General features: G+C 53.7%; 1 protein-coding gene across 1 annotated transcript; it reads left to right on the forward strand.

The window, feature by feature from the left end:
* Window positions 1–2994: 2994 nt before the first annotated feature.
* Window positions 2995–9392, forward strand: SLITRK3 (SLIT and NTRK like family member 3). The gene is given in 2 exon segments (XM_055817497.1): window positions 2995–6369; window positions 6371–9392. Coding segments are annotated over 2 exon segments (2826 nt in total). The 5' UTR covers window positions 2995–5337; the 3' UTR covers window positions 8165–9392.
* Window positions 9393–13189: the final 3797 nt, after the last annotated feature.

Genomic DNA, 13189 nt, shown 5'->3' on the forward strand with positions numbered 1-13189 from the left:
AGCGCCTGCTCGTGCCTCTCTGCTCCCCCTCCCAGGCTGAGGTTCCCCCATATTCACCTGTGCCGACACAACCCAGAAGCTCCAGGCAATCCCCCGTCCTCCTTGCCAGCGGTGCAGGGCAATCCCCCCCGCTGCAGTCATTGCAACACAGCCGGAGCCCAGGCGCTGGCTGCACCTAAAGCCAACCGTCCCACACTCGGATCCAGAACCTCTAAACTATTCCCTGGCTTTAACAAAATATAGAGAGCCAGGAAACAGCTCCAATCTATAATAATTACAAAAGAGTTTCCCTTGCCCTTGCACTATTTATTGCTTTTGCCCTTACCATACATTGCTTGAGACAGAAGAGGCTATTAAAGAGCCGAATATTTCTTCCTGGACAGGCAGGGTGAGCTTTGGTAGAAAACTCCCTCTTTCTCTCAGCCGTTGCCACTTCTACCAGGAAGGGAAGGGGCTGATTGATGCCGCAGACTGAACGAAGCATTAAACGGCTGCGTTGCAATGACTGCAGCGGGGGGGAATGGTCACCTCCAGTGGAATCGTCATGCTGTAATGATACTTTCGGAAAGGTACACTAATTGTTCGAGCATCCTTTTCTAATTTGTTACAAAGGTTGTCTGTGGCTTCTCTCTCCCTTATTTTCACAAGGCTGTTGGGGGGGCGGGGGGGAGGAAGGTTCGTTTCAGTAATTACAACTGAGGCTGGAAGGAGGCCGGTGGGAGGGCACCTGCCAGCCTCCCACCCAGATGACATGCATCTTCACTGGCTCCACAGCTCCAGGACAGGGTTTTGCAAGGAAACTGGTGGCTTGCCAATAATAATAATAATTATTATTATTAATAACCGAGTGATGTCCTAATCGTGGTTACATCAGTTGGTGGTACCCTGAGCTCCTGCCAGTCACACTCAGGCTGGTGCTGCTCTGGCAGGTTGTAGCGGCAGGGGCAGGGGCAGGGGCAGGGGCAGGGGCAGGGAGGCCGTGGGCTGCATGGCGGGAGGGGGTCCGGGGGCACCTCCGTGATTCCCATCTCCTGGCTGGGGGAACCAGGGGACATAGGTCCCCCAACCCGGCCCAACCTGAGGGGAGCCCCCCCTCCTCTTCAGCCGGCTGCCAGTGGAAGCGGCAGAAAGGATGCCCGGGGGCGGTGAGGGACCGTGTCCCTGCTCCCCCCGAGGACATCCCGTGGGGGCGCAGCCAGGCAGGGGGCGGGGGCAGGGGCGGGGGGGGGAGGGCTGGGGGGCGGCGGGGGATCCGCTGCCATCCCGGAGGAGCCCTGCAGCGCTCTCTGATTTGCATTCAAGGGCCATCCCCTCCCACCCCCCCCACCCCCCCTTCCCCAGCCCATCTCTGCAAAACTTGCAGGCAGGAGCCTTGGAGGGGTGCTGAGCCCTATTCGGGGGCATTTCGGAAAGTTGCCGGCTGGGGGGAGCGGCAGTGCAAGGGCGGGGCAGGATGGGTGCAGCCCCCCCGCCGGCCCCCCGCCCAGCCGGAGCACCACCAAAACACAGCGGGGTGCAAGGGGGGCAGCTTGCATAGATCGTTCCTCTGACTTGCTGCTAAAGCCGCTGCGCGAGTTTCACGAGAACAAACTGTTGTGATTTCCCTTTTCGCCCTTTTTCTCCCCCGACCCTCTTTTTCAAAGGCGGGTGTCAGGAGCATGGTGCCTGCTGGTACCCCCGTGTTGCTCCCGCGTCACAAAATGAATGATGCAGCAATTTAATTAGGAAGGAGCGGTGCGTCCATATTGCAACAGCTAAAGGAGAGCTTCGCAGGCGGGGAAAAGATTGTGCACGTCCGCGGGCGCGGAGGCAGCGCCCCTGGGCGCGGAAAGGGCCGTCGGAGCGGCTGGAGGCCGCGGGGCCCCCGGGCTCACCCGCCCGGCCGCCCCTGCAGCTTTGCCCGGCAACTTTTCGCTCCCGACCCGCGGTTCCAGCTCAGCCCCCCCCCCCCCCCTTCCCCCCAGGCCGCCCCCGCGTGCGCGGAGCGGGGCCGGGCGGGGGGGTACCGCGGGAGTTACGCGGCTCCCGCAGGGTGCGCAGCGTCTCAGCCCCGCTGTGCGTAAAGATACGCGCAAATGTGTGCGCGGGGATGGGTGCGCACGGCTGTGCGTGCGGGGGGGGGTGGGGGGTGCGCGCACGGGTGCGCACGGCGGGGATGCAAAAGGCGTCGCGGGGGGCACCTCCCTGCCCTGCCCGCAGCCCTGCCCCCCGGCGGGGGGGCGACCCGGGGGGGGAGACCCCGCAGCGCACACACACCCCGCTACACCCTACACCCCGGGCTCCCACCTCCCCGCCGTATCTCGCCCGCCAACTTTCAGCCACGGGCGAAGCCGCGCAAGCCTCCCGCTGCGCTCCCCTCCGCGGATCCCCCCCCCCGCCCCAACGGGGCCAACCGCCCCCCGCGCTGCCCCGTTACCTGCCTGCGGCGCTCGAGGCGGGCAGATAGGGGCCGCCGGCGCTGCTCTCCGCGGGCGCGGCCCTCCGCCTGCGCGCAAACTCCGCGGAGGCGGCCGCGCCGGGTGGAAGGATGCGAGAGGTGCCGGGTGTCTCCCCCGAGGGTTTTGGCTTTGCCGGCGTGGCGGGCGGGAGGCTGCTGGCTGCTGGCGAGGCGACGAGGCTGGAGGCGCGGCACGGCACCGGGACAGGAGGGGACAGAGCCGGGGGGGGGACGGGCGGAGGAGGCGCCGGGCTGCGCGGGGGGGCGCCGGGCCGGGACCCCCGCTGCCCCTCGCCGGGACCCTCCGAGCTGCTCGCCGCAGCAGCCCCCCCGGCAGCTGGGCTGGTGCTTGCGGTCAGAGCATCTTTGATTTCCTCCTAGTTGGGCTTCTTTTTTTTTTTTTTTCTTTCCTTTTTTTTTTTTTTTTTTTTTTTTTTTTTTTTTTAGAGACAGGGAGGGGGGTGAAAATTGTGACCCATCCCGGCGGTTTTTTTCCTCTCTGATTCTTCTTGGGGTTTTTTTTTTCCTCCCCCATCTGCTCTTTTCCCACTTCCCCTCCGCCAACCAGCCCCCTCCTTTCCTCTTAAAAAAAAAAGGCAGGGAAGGGGGGGGGGGAGGGGGAAATGTATAGTCAGGGCTTCCCAAATGCGCGCCCCCGACCTGGTGCCAAGCGCGCCCCCTTCATTTGTTCCCCTTCTTGAAGCTCATTTTCATGACGTGGAAAAGCCTGATCCAGGGCAACAACAGCACACACACAGACACACACACCCGCACACCCGCACACGCACACTCACGCACACACCCAACACCCGCACCCGCACGGCCCGGGCAGCGCAGCCCGAGCTCCGCCGCGCCCCAGCCCTGCCGCTCCGCTGCCGGGGCCCGGGAAGGCGGCGGCGGCGGCGCTGGAGCCTGCAGCAGCCCCTCTCCTCCCTCCTCCATTGAGTGTGCCAAACAGCAGCTCTGCATCCTAAAGAAGATCATTGAGGGGCTCATTGCATTCCCAGCACGTCTCAGGCTTGCTTCTTTTTTTTTTTTTTTTTTTTTTTTTTTTTTCCTTTTGCCTCAGCTTCAGCAGGAGTAGAGAGAGAGGGAGAGAGAGAGACACAGAGAGGGAGAGGCAGAGAGAAACCAGCAATCTTTAAACTCGAGCTTTTTTTTTTCCCCTTAGCCTCTTTTTTTTGTAAAGATGTGCTAAAATCTCTCCTGCAAACCGGTAAGTACAACCTTTCTGGATCCTTTTGTTTCCGCCTAGGGTCAAAGACACCCCCTCTTCCAAAAAGAAGATATAATAATCCTCTTTATTTATTTTTTTATTTTTTTATTACAGCCTTTGCAGAAGAGAAAGAACTTAAGTGGCTAATATTTTGCAAAGGAGACAGAGAGACTGATACTGCAATGTAGCTCTCATCTCTCTCCCTTCTTCCCAATTAGATGCTGGTTTTAATTGCAGAGGGTATTTCTCTTTTCATGCTTTCAACCATCTCCTCTTTCCCACAGGGGAGGGTTTCATTTGCAAGTTGATCCTAAGGATTTCTGTTCCTCTGGCATTTCTCTCCCCTAAATGCATCTTTCTGCTCTCAAGTTTGCGGATGGAGGGCAAAATTTTCTAGTTCTTACACGAGGAAGGCAAAAAGGACCTTTTCTATTGAAAGATTAAGACTAAAAGCAACGATCGCTCTGAATAATTCTAATGGGCATTTCAGTGATTCAAGGAAGGCTGCATCACCGCCGTTATTATTACCATCCTTAGCATTTCTCTGTGCCCGTACATTTAAAATATCTGGTGAAAGGAAGGGTGAAACCATATGTTGAAGGAGCTGCATCTCATTAGTACAGTATTATTTTCATCCGATTGGAGAAGAATGGTGTCCTCATTCGGAAACGTATATAGTAGGATAGATAATTTGTCGGCTGGTAAGTGTCAAGGTATTTTTTTTCTTCCACTTTCAGCTTTTTAACCGGGTCTCCTGCTTGGTCCTGGGGGCACAAAATACCCTAATCCAAGGCAGGCTGAGTGTTTCAATCCTAGGTGCCTCTTCAGCTGTCACTTCCCTTTAGATCTGCTGATCGCATGGGCATGTGCTTTAGAAAGATTAATCATCTCTAAATGCTTTAATCAGCTAAAATGACTAATATGTGGTATGTATTTATCTGATAATATACCAGTTGCATTAATTCATCGGTGCATTTGAAACGGGAAGCTTTTCTTTTAAATCGGGGTTGTTAACTATTTACTGTTTTAAAGATATTGTGGGGATTTGTGAAGGGAACCGTTTTGCCAGGGACATCAGCAAACCTTGCACATTCCTGTGAACTTGCGTATGGAATATATCGAGCTGGGAGGGAGAGGGATTCAAGGACTGGGATTCAATAACTTTGGGAGTTTGCATGTATGAAAGATGTAGTGCGACACCAGAGAAATCTGCCCACTGGTTATTTCCCCCCCTCCCCGTAGTTAATGCGGGCTACGATGGCTACAAAGCTCAAATTGCGAACAAGTATGAAATACCTGTACTTCTAAACACCGGTCCGACAGTGGAAAACATGTAAAGACGCAACACGTTCAGCCTGTGTGCTCATGTTGCTGTGTGGGTCTGCATGTGCTGTCCTCTTTATAGGTGGCATTTACCAAAGGGGGGGGGGGGGGGGCGGGGGGGGACAGGGGAGGCTGATATCGCGTGATTAAACCTTCTAACATCTCTTAAGTATAAATCAGGGCAAGGCTCACCCATCCGACACCCCTAGAGTTGGCTGTGAACGTCTGCCCAACAATTGCTGAACTTTCCAGGAGCCTAACAGAAGTCTAGCAGGTAGGGGCTTAGTGACAAGAGCGGGGCAGGACGGAAATACTGAAATGTGCATTTTTCTTCCCATTGCAGTTTGGTAAACAGCAACAAATGATGAAACCTTCCACGGCAGAGACGCTTCATAAAGGAAGGATGTTGTGGATAATTCTTCTAAGCACAATTGCTCTAGCATGGACTACACCAATTCCCTTGATAGAGGACTCGGAGGAACTCGATGAGCCCTGCTTTGATCCATGTTACTGTGAAGTGAAAGAGAGCCTTTTCCATATACATTGTGACAACAAAGGATTTATAAATATTAGTCAGATAACAGAGTCGTGGTCGAGACCTTTTAAACTTTATCTGCAGAGGAATTCCATGAGGAAATTGTACACCAACAGTTTTCTTCACTTGAACAATGCTGTGTCTATTAACCTTGGGAACAATGCACTGCAGGACATTCAGACGGGGGCTTTTAACGGGCTCCGAGTCCTGAAGAGGTTGTATTTGCACGAAAACAAATTGGACATTTTCAGAAACGACACTTTCCTGGGTTTGGAAAGTCTGGAATATCTGCAGGCAGATTACAATGTCATCAAACGGATTGAAAGCGGGGCATTTCGAAACCTAAGCAAATTGAGGGTCCTTATCCTAAATGACAATCTTATCCCCATGCTTCCCACCAATTTATTTAAGTCTGTGTCCTTAACCCACTTGGACTTGCGCGGGAACCGGCTAAAAGTCCTTTCGTACCGTGGGATGTTGGACCATATTGGCCGGAGCCTGATGGAGATCCAGCTGGAGGAGAACCCGTGGAACTGTACGTGTGAGATCGTGCAGCTGAAGAGCTGGCTGGAGCGCATCCCCTACACCGCCCTGGTGGGGGACATCACCTGCGAGACCCCCTTCCACTTCCATGGGAAGGACCTGCGGGAGATCAAGAGAAGTAAGCTCTGCCCCATGCTGTCCGACTCGGAGGTGGAAGCCAGCCTGGGCATCCCCCAGCTGTCGTCCAGCAAGGAGAACGCGTGGCCTACGAAGCCTTCCTCCATGCTGTCCTCCTTCCATTTCACCGCTTCCTCTGTTGAGTACAAAACGTCCAACAAGCAGCCCAAGCCCACCAAGCAGCCCCGGGCGCCTCGCCCCCCCCCCGACGTCCCGCGGCCTGTACCCCGGGCCCAACCAGCCGCCGGTGGCTGCCTACCAGACCCGGCCCCCCATCCCCATCATCTGCCCGACCGGCTGCTCTTGCAGTTTGCACATCAATGACCTGGGCCTGACGGTCAACTGCAAGGAGCGCGGGTTCCACAACATCTCCGAGCTCCTGCCCAGGCCCTTGAACGCCAAGAAGCTGTACCTGAGCGGGAATTTGATCCAGAAAATCTACCGCTCCGATTTCTGGAATTTTTCCTCCTTGGATCTCTTGCACCTGGGGAACAACCGCATCTCCTACGTGCAGGACGGGGCTTTTATCAACCTGCCGAATCTCAAGAGCCTCTACCTGAACGGCAACGACATCGAGCGGCTCACCCCGGGCATGTTCCGGGGCCTGCAGAGTTTGCATTATCTGTACTTCGAGTACAACCTGATCAGGGAAATCCAGCCGGCAGCCTTCAGCCTCATGCCCAACCTGAAGCTCCTCTTCCTCAACGACAACCTGCTCCGCACCCTGCCCACCGACGCCTTCGCCGGCACCTCCCTGGCCCGCCTCAACCTGCGCAACAACCACTTCTTGGCGCTGCCGGTGGCCGGGGTGCTGGAGCACCTCCACGCCATCGTCCAGATCGACCTGAAGCTCAACCCCTGGGACTGCACCTGCGAGCTGGTGCCGCTCAAGCAGTGGCTGGAGGCGCTCAGCTCCGTCAGCGTGGTGGGCGAGGTGCTGTGCGCCAGCCCCGAGCCCCTGGCGCGCCGCGACCTGCGCTCCCTGGAGCTGGCGGCGCTCTGCCCCGCCGCCCTGCGCCCCGCCGCCGCCGCCGCCTCGCCCCCCGCCGCCCCGCCGCCGCCCGCCGCCACCGGCGCCGCCGCCTACGAGCTGCCGCCGCCCGCCGCCGCCGTGCCGCTCTCCGTCCTCATCCTCAGCCTGCTCGTCCTCTTCTTCTCCGCCGTGCTGGTGGCCGCCGGGCTCTTCGCCTTCGTGCTGCGCCGCCGCCGGCGGAAGCTGCCGTTCCGCGGCCCGCGGGCGGAGGCGGCCGACCTGGGCGGGGTGCCGCTGCGCTGCCCGCGGCTCTTCGAGGAGGGCGGCGGCGGCGGCGGCGGCGGCGGCGGCGGCGGCGGCGGCGGCGGCGGCGGAGGGGAGCGCTCCCCGGAGAAGGCGCCCCCGGCGGGCCACGTCTACGACTACATCCCGCACCCGGTGACCCAGATGTGCAACAACCCCATTTACAAGCCGCGGGAGGAGGAGGAGGAGGTGGCGGGCGGCGGCGGGGAGGCGGCCGAGCTGCTGCGGGGCGGCGGCGAGCGCTTCGCCCACGCCGCCGCCGCCGCCGGCGGGCAGGAGCCGGGCACCAACTACCGCACCTTGCTGGAGAAGGAGCAGGAGTGGAGCCTGGCCGTGTCCAGCTCGCAGCTCAACACCATCGTGGCCGTGCACCCCCAGCACCCCGCGGGCGGCGGGCTGGCGGCGGGCGGCGGCGGGCTGGCGGCGGCGGGGGGCGGCCCGCGGGACCGCGACCGCCCGCCGCCCTGCGCCGTGGGGTTCGTGGACTGCCTGTACGGCACCGTGCCCAAGCTGAAGGAACTGCACGTCCACCCCCCTGGCATGCAATACCCGGACCTCCAGCAGGACGCCAGGCTCAAAGAAACCCTCCTCTTCGCGGCCGGCAAGGGCTTCTCAGACCACCAAACCCCCACAAGCGAATACCTCGAGTTAAGGGCCAAACTCCAAACCAAGCCGGATTACCTCGAAGTCCTGGAGAAGACCACGTACCGGTTCTGACCGCCGCCCCGCCGCCCGCCCCGGCACCGCCGCATGCGAGTAGAGGATACAGCTGTGTGCTCTCCCCGCCAGATGTGCGCGCCGCGGGGAAGGGCCGTTCTCAGATCATTAATCGATGAAGTGCCTTCGCAGACTTTTGCCAGCAGATGTTAATCAATCATTATTTTTTATACTGAAACTGAGACTTTGACTGTGCCATGTCTAAGGTATATAATTATTATTATTATTATTATCGGGGATCTTTGTATTGATCCTGATTAAGTAAATTCTATGTGTGTCTCTCTTTTTTTCTTCGTTGTTTTTTTGGTTTTGGTTTGTTTTTTTTTTACTTTTCCTTTACTGTTGGTTTTATTCTTCGTTTTATTGTTTGTTTCTGGTGTTTCGGTTGTTTGTTTGGTTTTTTTCGCTTTTCTTTTCCGTTGCAGTAAACTTTCTTTATATTTTCCCTTGGAGGGGAGGGGGAGGGAAGATGGCATTTTGTGGCTTGCTTTCTTCTTGCCCATCATGGCACAGATTCTGTACATTTATTTAAAAAAAATGCAAAGAAGCAAACGAGCGCAGTTTGCTGCATGCCTGGAAACTGCAAGAGGGAAGGGAGGGGAGGTTCTTGCTCGAATGTCTCACTTTTGTCTCTCTCCCTCCCTCGCACGCACACTCACCCTCGCCCTCACCCTCACCGCCACCCTCGCCGCCAGCCCGGCCCCGCCGCGCAGCGCCCGGTGGCCGCGGGGTGCCGGTGGCCGCGGGGGGGGGATCCCGTGGGCTGGGGGAAGCCAGCCGGAGCCGAGCAGCCCCGAGGTTGTAAGCACGTGGCGCACACACCTAGGGGATGCTCGTCATGACGCCATGGTTTTTTGGAGGACATCCTCACTTTCCTAATAAAAGCAACATGCAAGTATACAGGAAAAAAAAAAAAAAAAAAAAAGAAAAAGAAAAAAAAAAAAAAGCTACTGGGCACCTATCACTAACAGCTTTGTAGGAAGCACTTTTAATGTTTTCTCTCATACACACATACACACACACACACAGACACAAAGGTACAACAATGTGCATATATTTATTCTGTAATTTCAAGTGAATATAAATTGTAAAGGTAATGTTTAATCATTGTACAGTGATGCGTCTGGTATAGCTTTCCTAATAAAACGTTTTGAAAAAAATGCATATATATATATATATACACCCCCATATATATATATATATCGGAATACAAAGCTTGAACCTGAAACTTCAGCTTCCCCCTACTGAGGTTTTCTTCCTCCACCTTAACCTTGAAAGCTATTTTACTAATAACAACAGTTCGGTGCACTGTGATGTTAACAGAGAAAACCCCTGTACAGCTTCTCTTGCCAAGATACCACCCGAGACTTGTAAAAATCCGATTTACAATGCGTGTTCCCCGCTGCGCGGTACTGACGGCCGTTCCCCCGGATTTAACAGTCGGCAGCAAAATTGAGACCGTCCTGGCGTGGCGTTCCTGGCTGTCCTGCCCCGGTAGCAGAGGAAGGCACTGCTGCGGGTGTTCCTCCTCCTCGCACTCGCAGTAAATGCGAAGCGAGCGGTCCGAGGTGGGGCGAGGGGCGGGGGGGAGGGGGGGGGGGTGTTGGAATTGAAGCGCAGTTCAGATTTTGGGAAAAGGTGAAGCCGTCTGGAAAAGGATCCCAACGGCTCGGGTCAAGCCGGCCCCCCTCCCCGCAGCCGGGGCGGCGCCGCTCCTGCCGTGTGCTCCCCGCTGAGACCGGGCCGAGACCAAAGACGATCGGATTTCCCATCCCCGGGAAGGTCCCGGTTGGTATCTTGTCCCCGTTGTGGTACCTCGGGCCCCGGGCCGGGGCAGGCGGCGGCGAGCTGCTCCGTGCGGCCGCCAGGTGGCGCCGCTGCCCCAGCGCTGGCGGCCGCGGCGGGGCGGGAGCGCGGGGGGACCCGGGCGGCTCCGCTCCCGCTCCGGTCCCGCTCCCGCTCCCGGCCCGCTGAATGTACCCCCCGGGGTGCCTCACACCGGGGTCGCGAAGAGGAGAGCCCGTAGCCGGGCGCCTGTGCCACCGAGGCGCTACCCTAAGGACCTACTGAGTTTTATACGGAAATATCCAATATATCTACAAATAATCATTTGTCTTAACGGAATGGCGGTCACGGTAATTTATCCAGGTGAACTGCGTTAGTTTTTTGCTCCCTAGTGCGTTAAAAAGGTATTCCCCCAGGGCATTTCTCCTGGATATTGTCAGGGGACTGAGGACCCCTGACTGCTGGGGTACAGAGCGTGGTGTCCCCCCCGGACCCAGCTGTCCCTCCTTCCTCCAGGGGAACAACCTGGTTTCACCCAGCACAATCATTTTCATGGAGCTAAACCCATGAATACTTGTTTTCACCCCGAGTGTCGCTATTTATAGCTTCAGCGGGTCCACTTGTTGCAGGCTTTTTTTGTCAGGTCGTCTTGGAGAGGCAGCTGGGTGGGACAGAAGTCGGGTCCCAGCCCTGGTGGTAGCTGTTTGTGTCTGGAGATGGACAGGCAGCTCCCAATAGCTGTAATTCTGGCATCTGCTCCATAGTATTAGTAAAAATATCATGCATTTGAATTTCCCAGATTCCTCTGTTGAGTTGATAGCATTTTGTTACTACTGCCTTCAGCTGTAATCTGTTGGGATTTGTTCATTTGCCTTTTTTTTTTTTTTTTTTTTTTTTATGGCTAGCAGAAGAGCATGCACGTGTTAAAAGTAACAAACATCAGAGTGCAAAGGCCAGATCCTTCTTATGATAATCGTAATAATCACATTGATAAGACTACATGCAAGTAGTGCGTAGAGCTGTATCAGTTTGGTTAAAGTACAACCCCTAGTGAGAGTGGTGCTGTATACATTTGGCAATGTCACCAAACCCCCAAGTGTTCATACTTGTATCCAAATATAGTAAAGCCAGTTGCAAATAATGTTTATATTTTAATTAAACTGCAGAAAGGCAAGAGAATTTCAACATAACTATAGGTAGTAACCTCACCCGCAAATGGTGAAGAAATCTATTTATTCAGTGGAAATAAATTTGTTCTATGAGAATGGAATTTTGTATTAAAAGAGATAATTTTTGGCTTACGTTGAGTTATTTTTCTTTCCTTGTGTAGGAAACTTCCTTTTCCTTGTGTACTGAAATCATTTGGGGATGATTCGCTCTGGAAGTGTTGACAATGTTTAACTGTGATAACTAATGTGTGTTATGATGACTTTGAGTTTGCTATTTCATTGCCTGAGCTGAGGCTGAGTGGGTGGTAGTGTTACTTGCCACTGCAGGAAACAAAAGTGGATCCATCATCTCTGATCTGTGGTGGGTGACTCTTTACGTGCTTCGACCTGGGTTACTCCTAATGAACAGGGAGCATTAATGAAAATTATACCATTATCACCGGTATTATTGGTAGCATTCATGATATTGGGAAGGAATCAAATAAAGTCAAATGATCTGCATTTACATTAGAGCTGTTTGATGGGATGCTATTTTAAATAAATAAATATATTTTTAGCTTATTTTGTTGTTGTACAACAAGTACCGGCTATGGGCTTCAGCAGTTCAGATTGTGGTGGTGCTCAGAACCTGGCAGTCAATCTTTCATCACTTTGGTTTTATTCACTCATTGACTAAATTGAAATTCTTCCCACAGGTGGAAAAGAAAAAAAAAGGCCAGGTAAGTCCCGGTGATAGCTGAGAACAACTGCCTACAGGGAACCAGAATGGGTAACAATGGTGCCCAGTTATCAGTGCTCTTTTGTATTTCCTGGATATTGTCATTGATGTCACCATCTTATTCTACCTGCGTTAAAAGATTTGTTTAAGACTTCTGATTGCTTCATGGATCTCTTAACTGTCTCAATAGTGAGAGAAAGGTGTTAATTTTTATGGTATGAAGAATAATCTGACTTCTGGAAAGAGATCCGTCTCTGAATGTCTGTTGCAGCAAGCCAGGACCGTACTGCTCTAGTCGGGCAACTGTTACAGACAGGTCATTTCTTACGAGGTTCAGTGAATGTGGGTGAAGATGTGATAGCTCAAGATTTTGTCAGAGTCCTTTCCAGACAAAGCCGCTTTTGAGCATGACATCACAGGTCATTTGGTTTCAAGCTAGAAATGCACACTTATGTGCAACGTGTGTTCTCTGCTGTAAACTTTTACAGCAGCAGGACAGAAAGGTCTCTATAAAATGTCAGTGGGCAACGCTCTACGTTTCTGAAGCACTAATGTGTGCAAGCAGGAATGTGTGAGTGCTATGCTCCTTCTGCTTTGTGCTAGTACCTACTCCACATGACCTGTTCACACGAATAAGGCATGAGGAATTGGCTTTAGGTATGATGGAAATGTTCACATGAAAAAAAAGTGTGTAGAATTTGGCTGTAAGTTTGGAAGTTCATTGCTTAGCTACGTCACTCAACCAAAGAGTATGACTTCTGGCAACGCTCCAACCACTTAGGTGTGAGCTTGTTCCAGAACTGCACTTCTTCCAAAGGCGTTAGCTTTTGCAGGGTGGATTTATGTAATCAGAAATCAGGCCGCTGCACATTGTATGTTCCTATTTTCTGAGTTTTTCAAGACTCGATTCTAAATCTGATTTCCTCGTAACTGAGTTTCACAGTAGATTTATGTATGGGTTATACAGTACAATGCACTTGTTTCCATGGGAGAAGTGAAGAGTAAATTCACCCAATATGTAGTTTCACAACTTCTTTGTGCTAACAACAGCTCTTTGTACAAAATTGTGCTGTTTTTTAAAATATATTGTAATACTGATGTGAGTGGAAATACATTTTTTTCCCAATACTTGAAAAAAATCTGTTTTATTTGGACAATAGTGTAGCTATGCCCCAATTTGAAGCCTGTTTGAGCTAGTGGAATTGGAATGCCCATGGAACCAACGCTTTGTGTGGGTTTGTACTGGAAGACCTAATTCTGCTCCCTTGAAGCCAGTGCTGAAATACCACATTACTGCTCAGTTTTACTCAACAGACTTGAATGAAGAGCGAAGTCTGGTCTCAGAAAATTACA

The sequence above is a fragment of the Falco peregrinus genome, chromosome 12, assembly GCF_023634155.1.
Source record: "Falco peregrinus isolate bFalPer1 chromosome 12, bFalPer1.pri, whole genome shotgun sequence".
Classification (NCBI taxonomy): domain Eukaryota; kingdom Metazoa; phylum Chordata; class Aves; order Falconiformes; family Falconidae; genus Falco; species Falco peregrinus.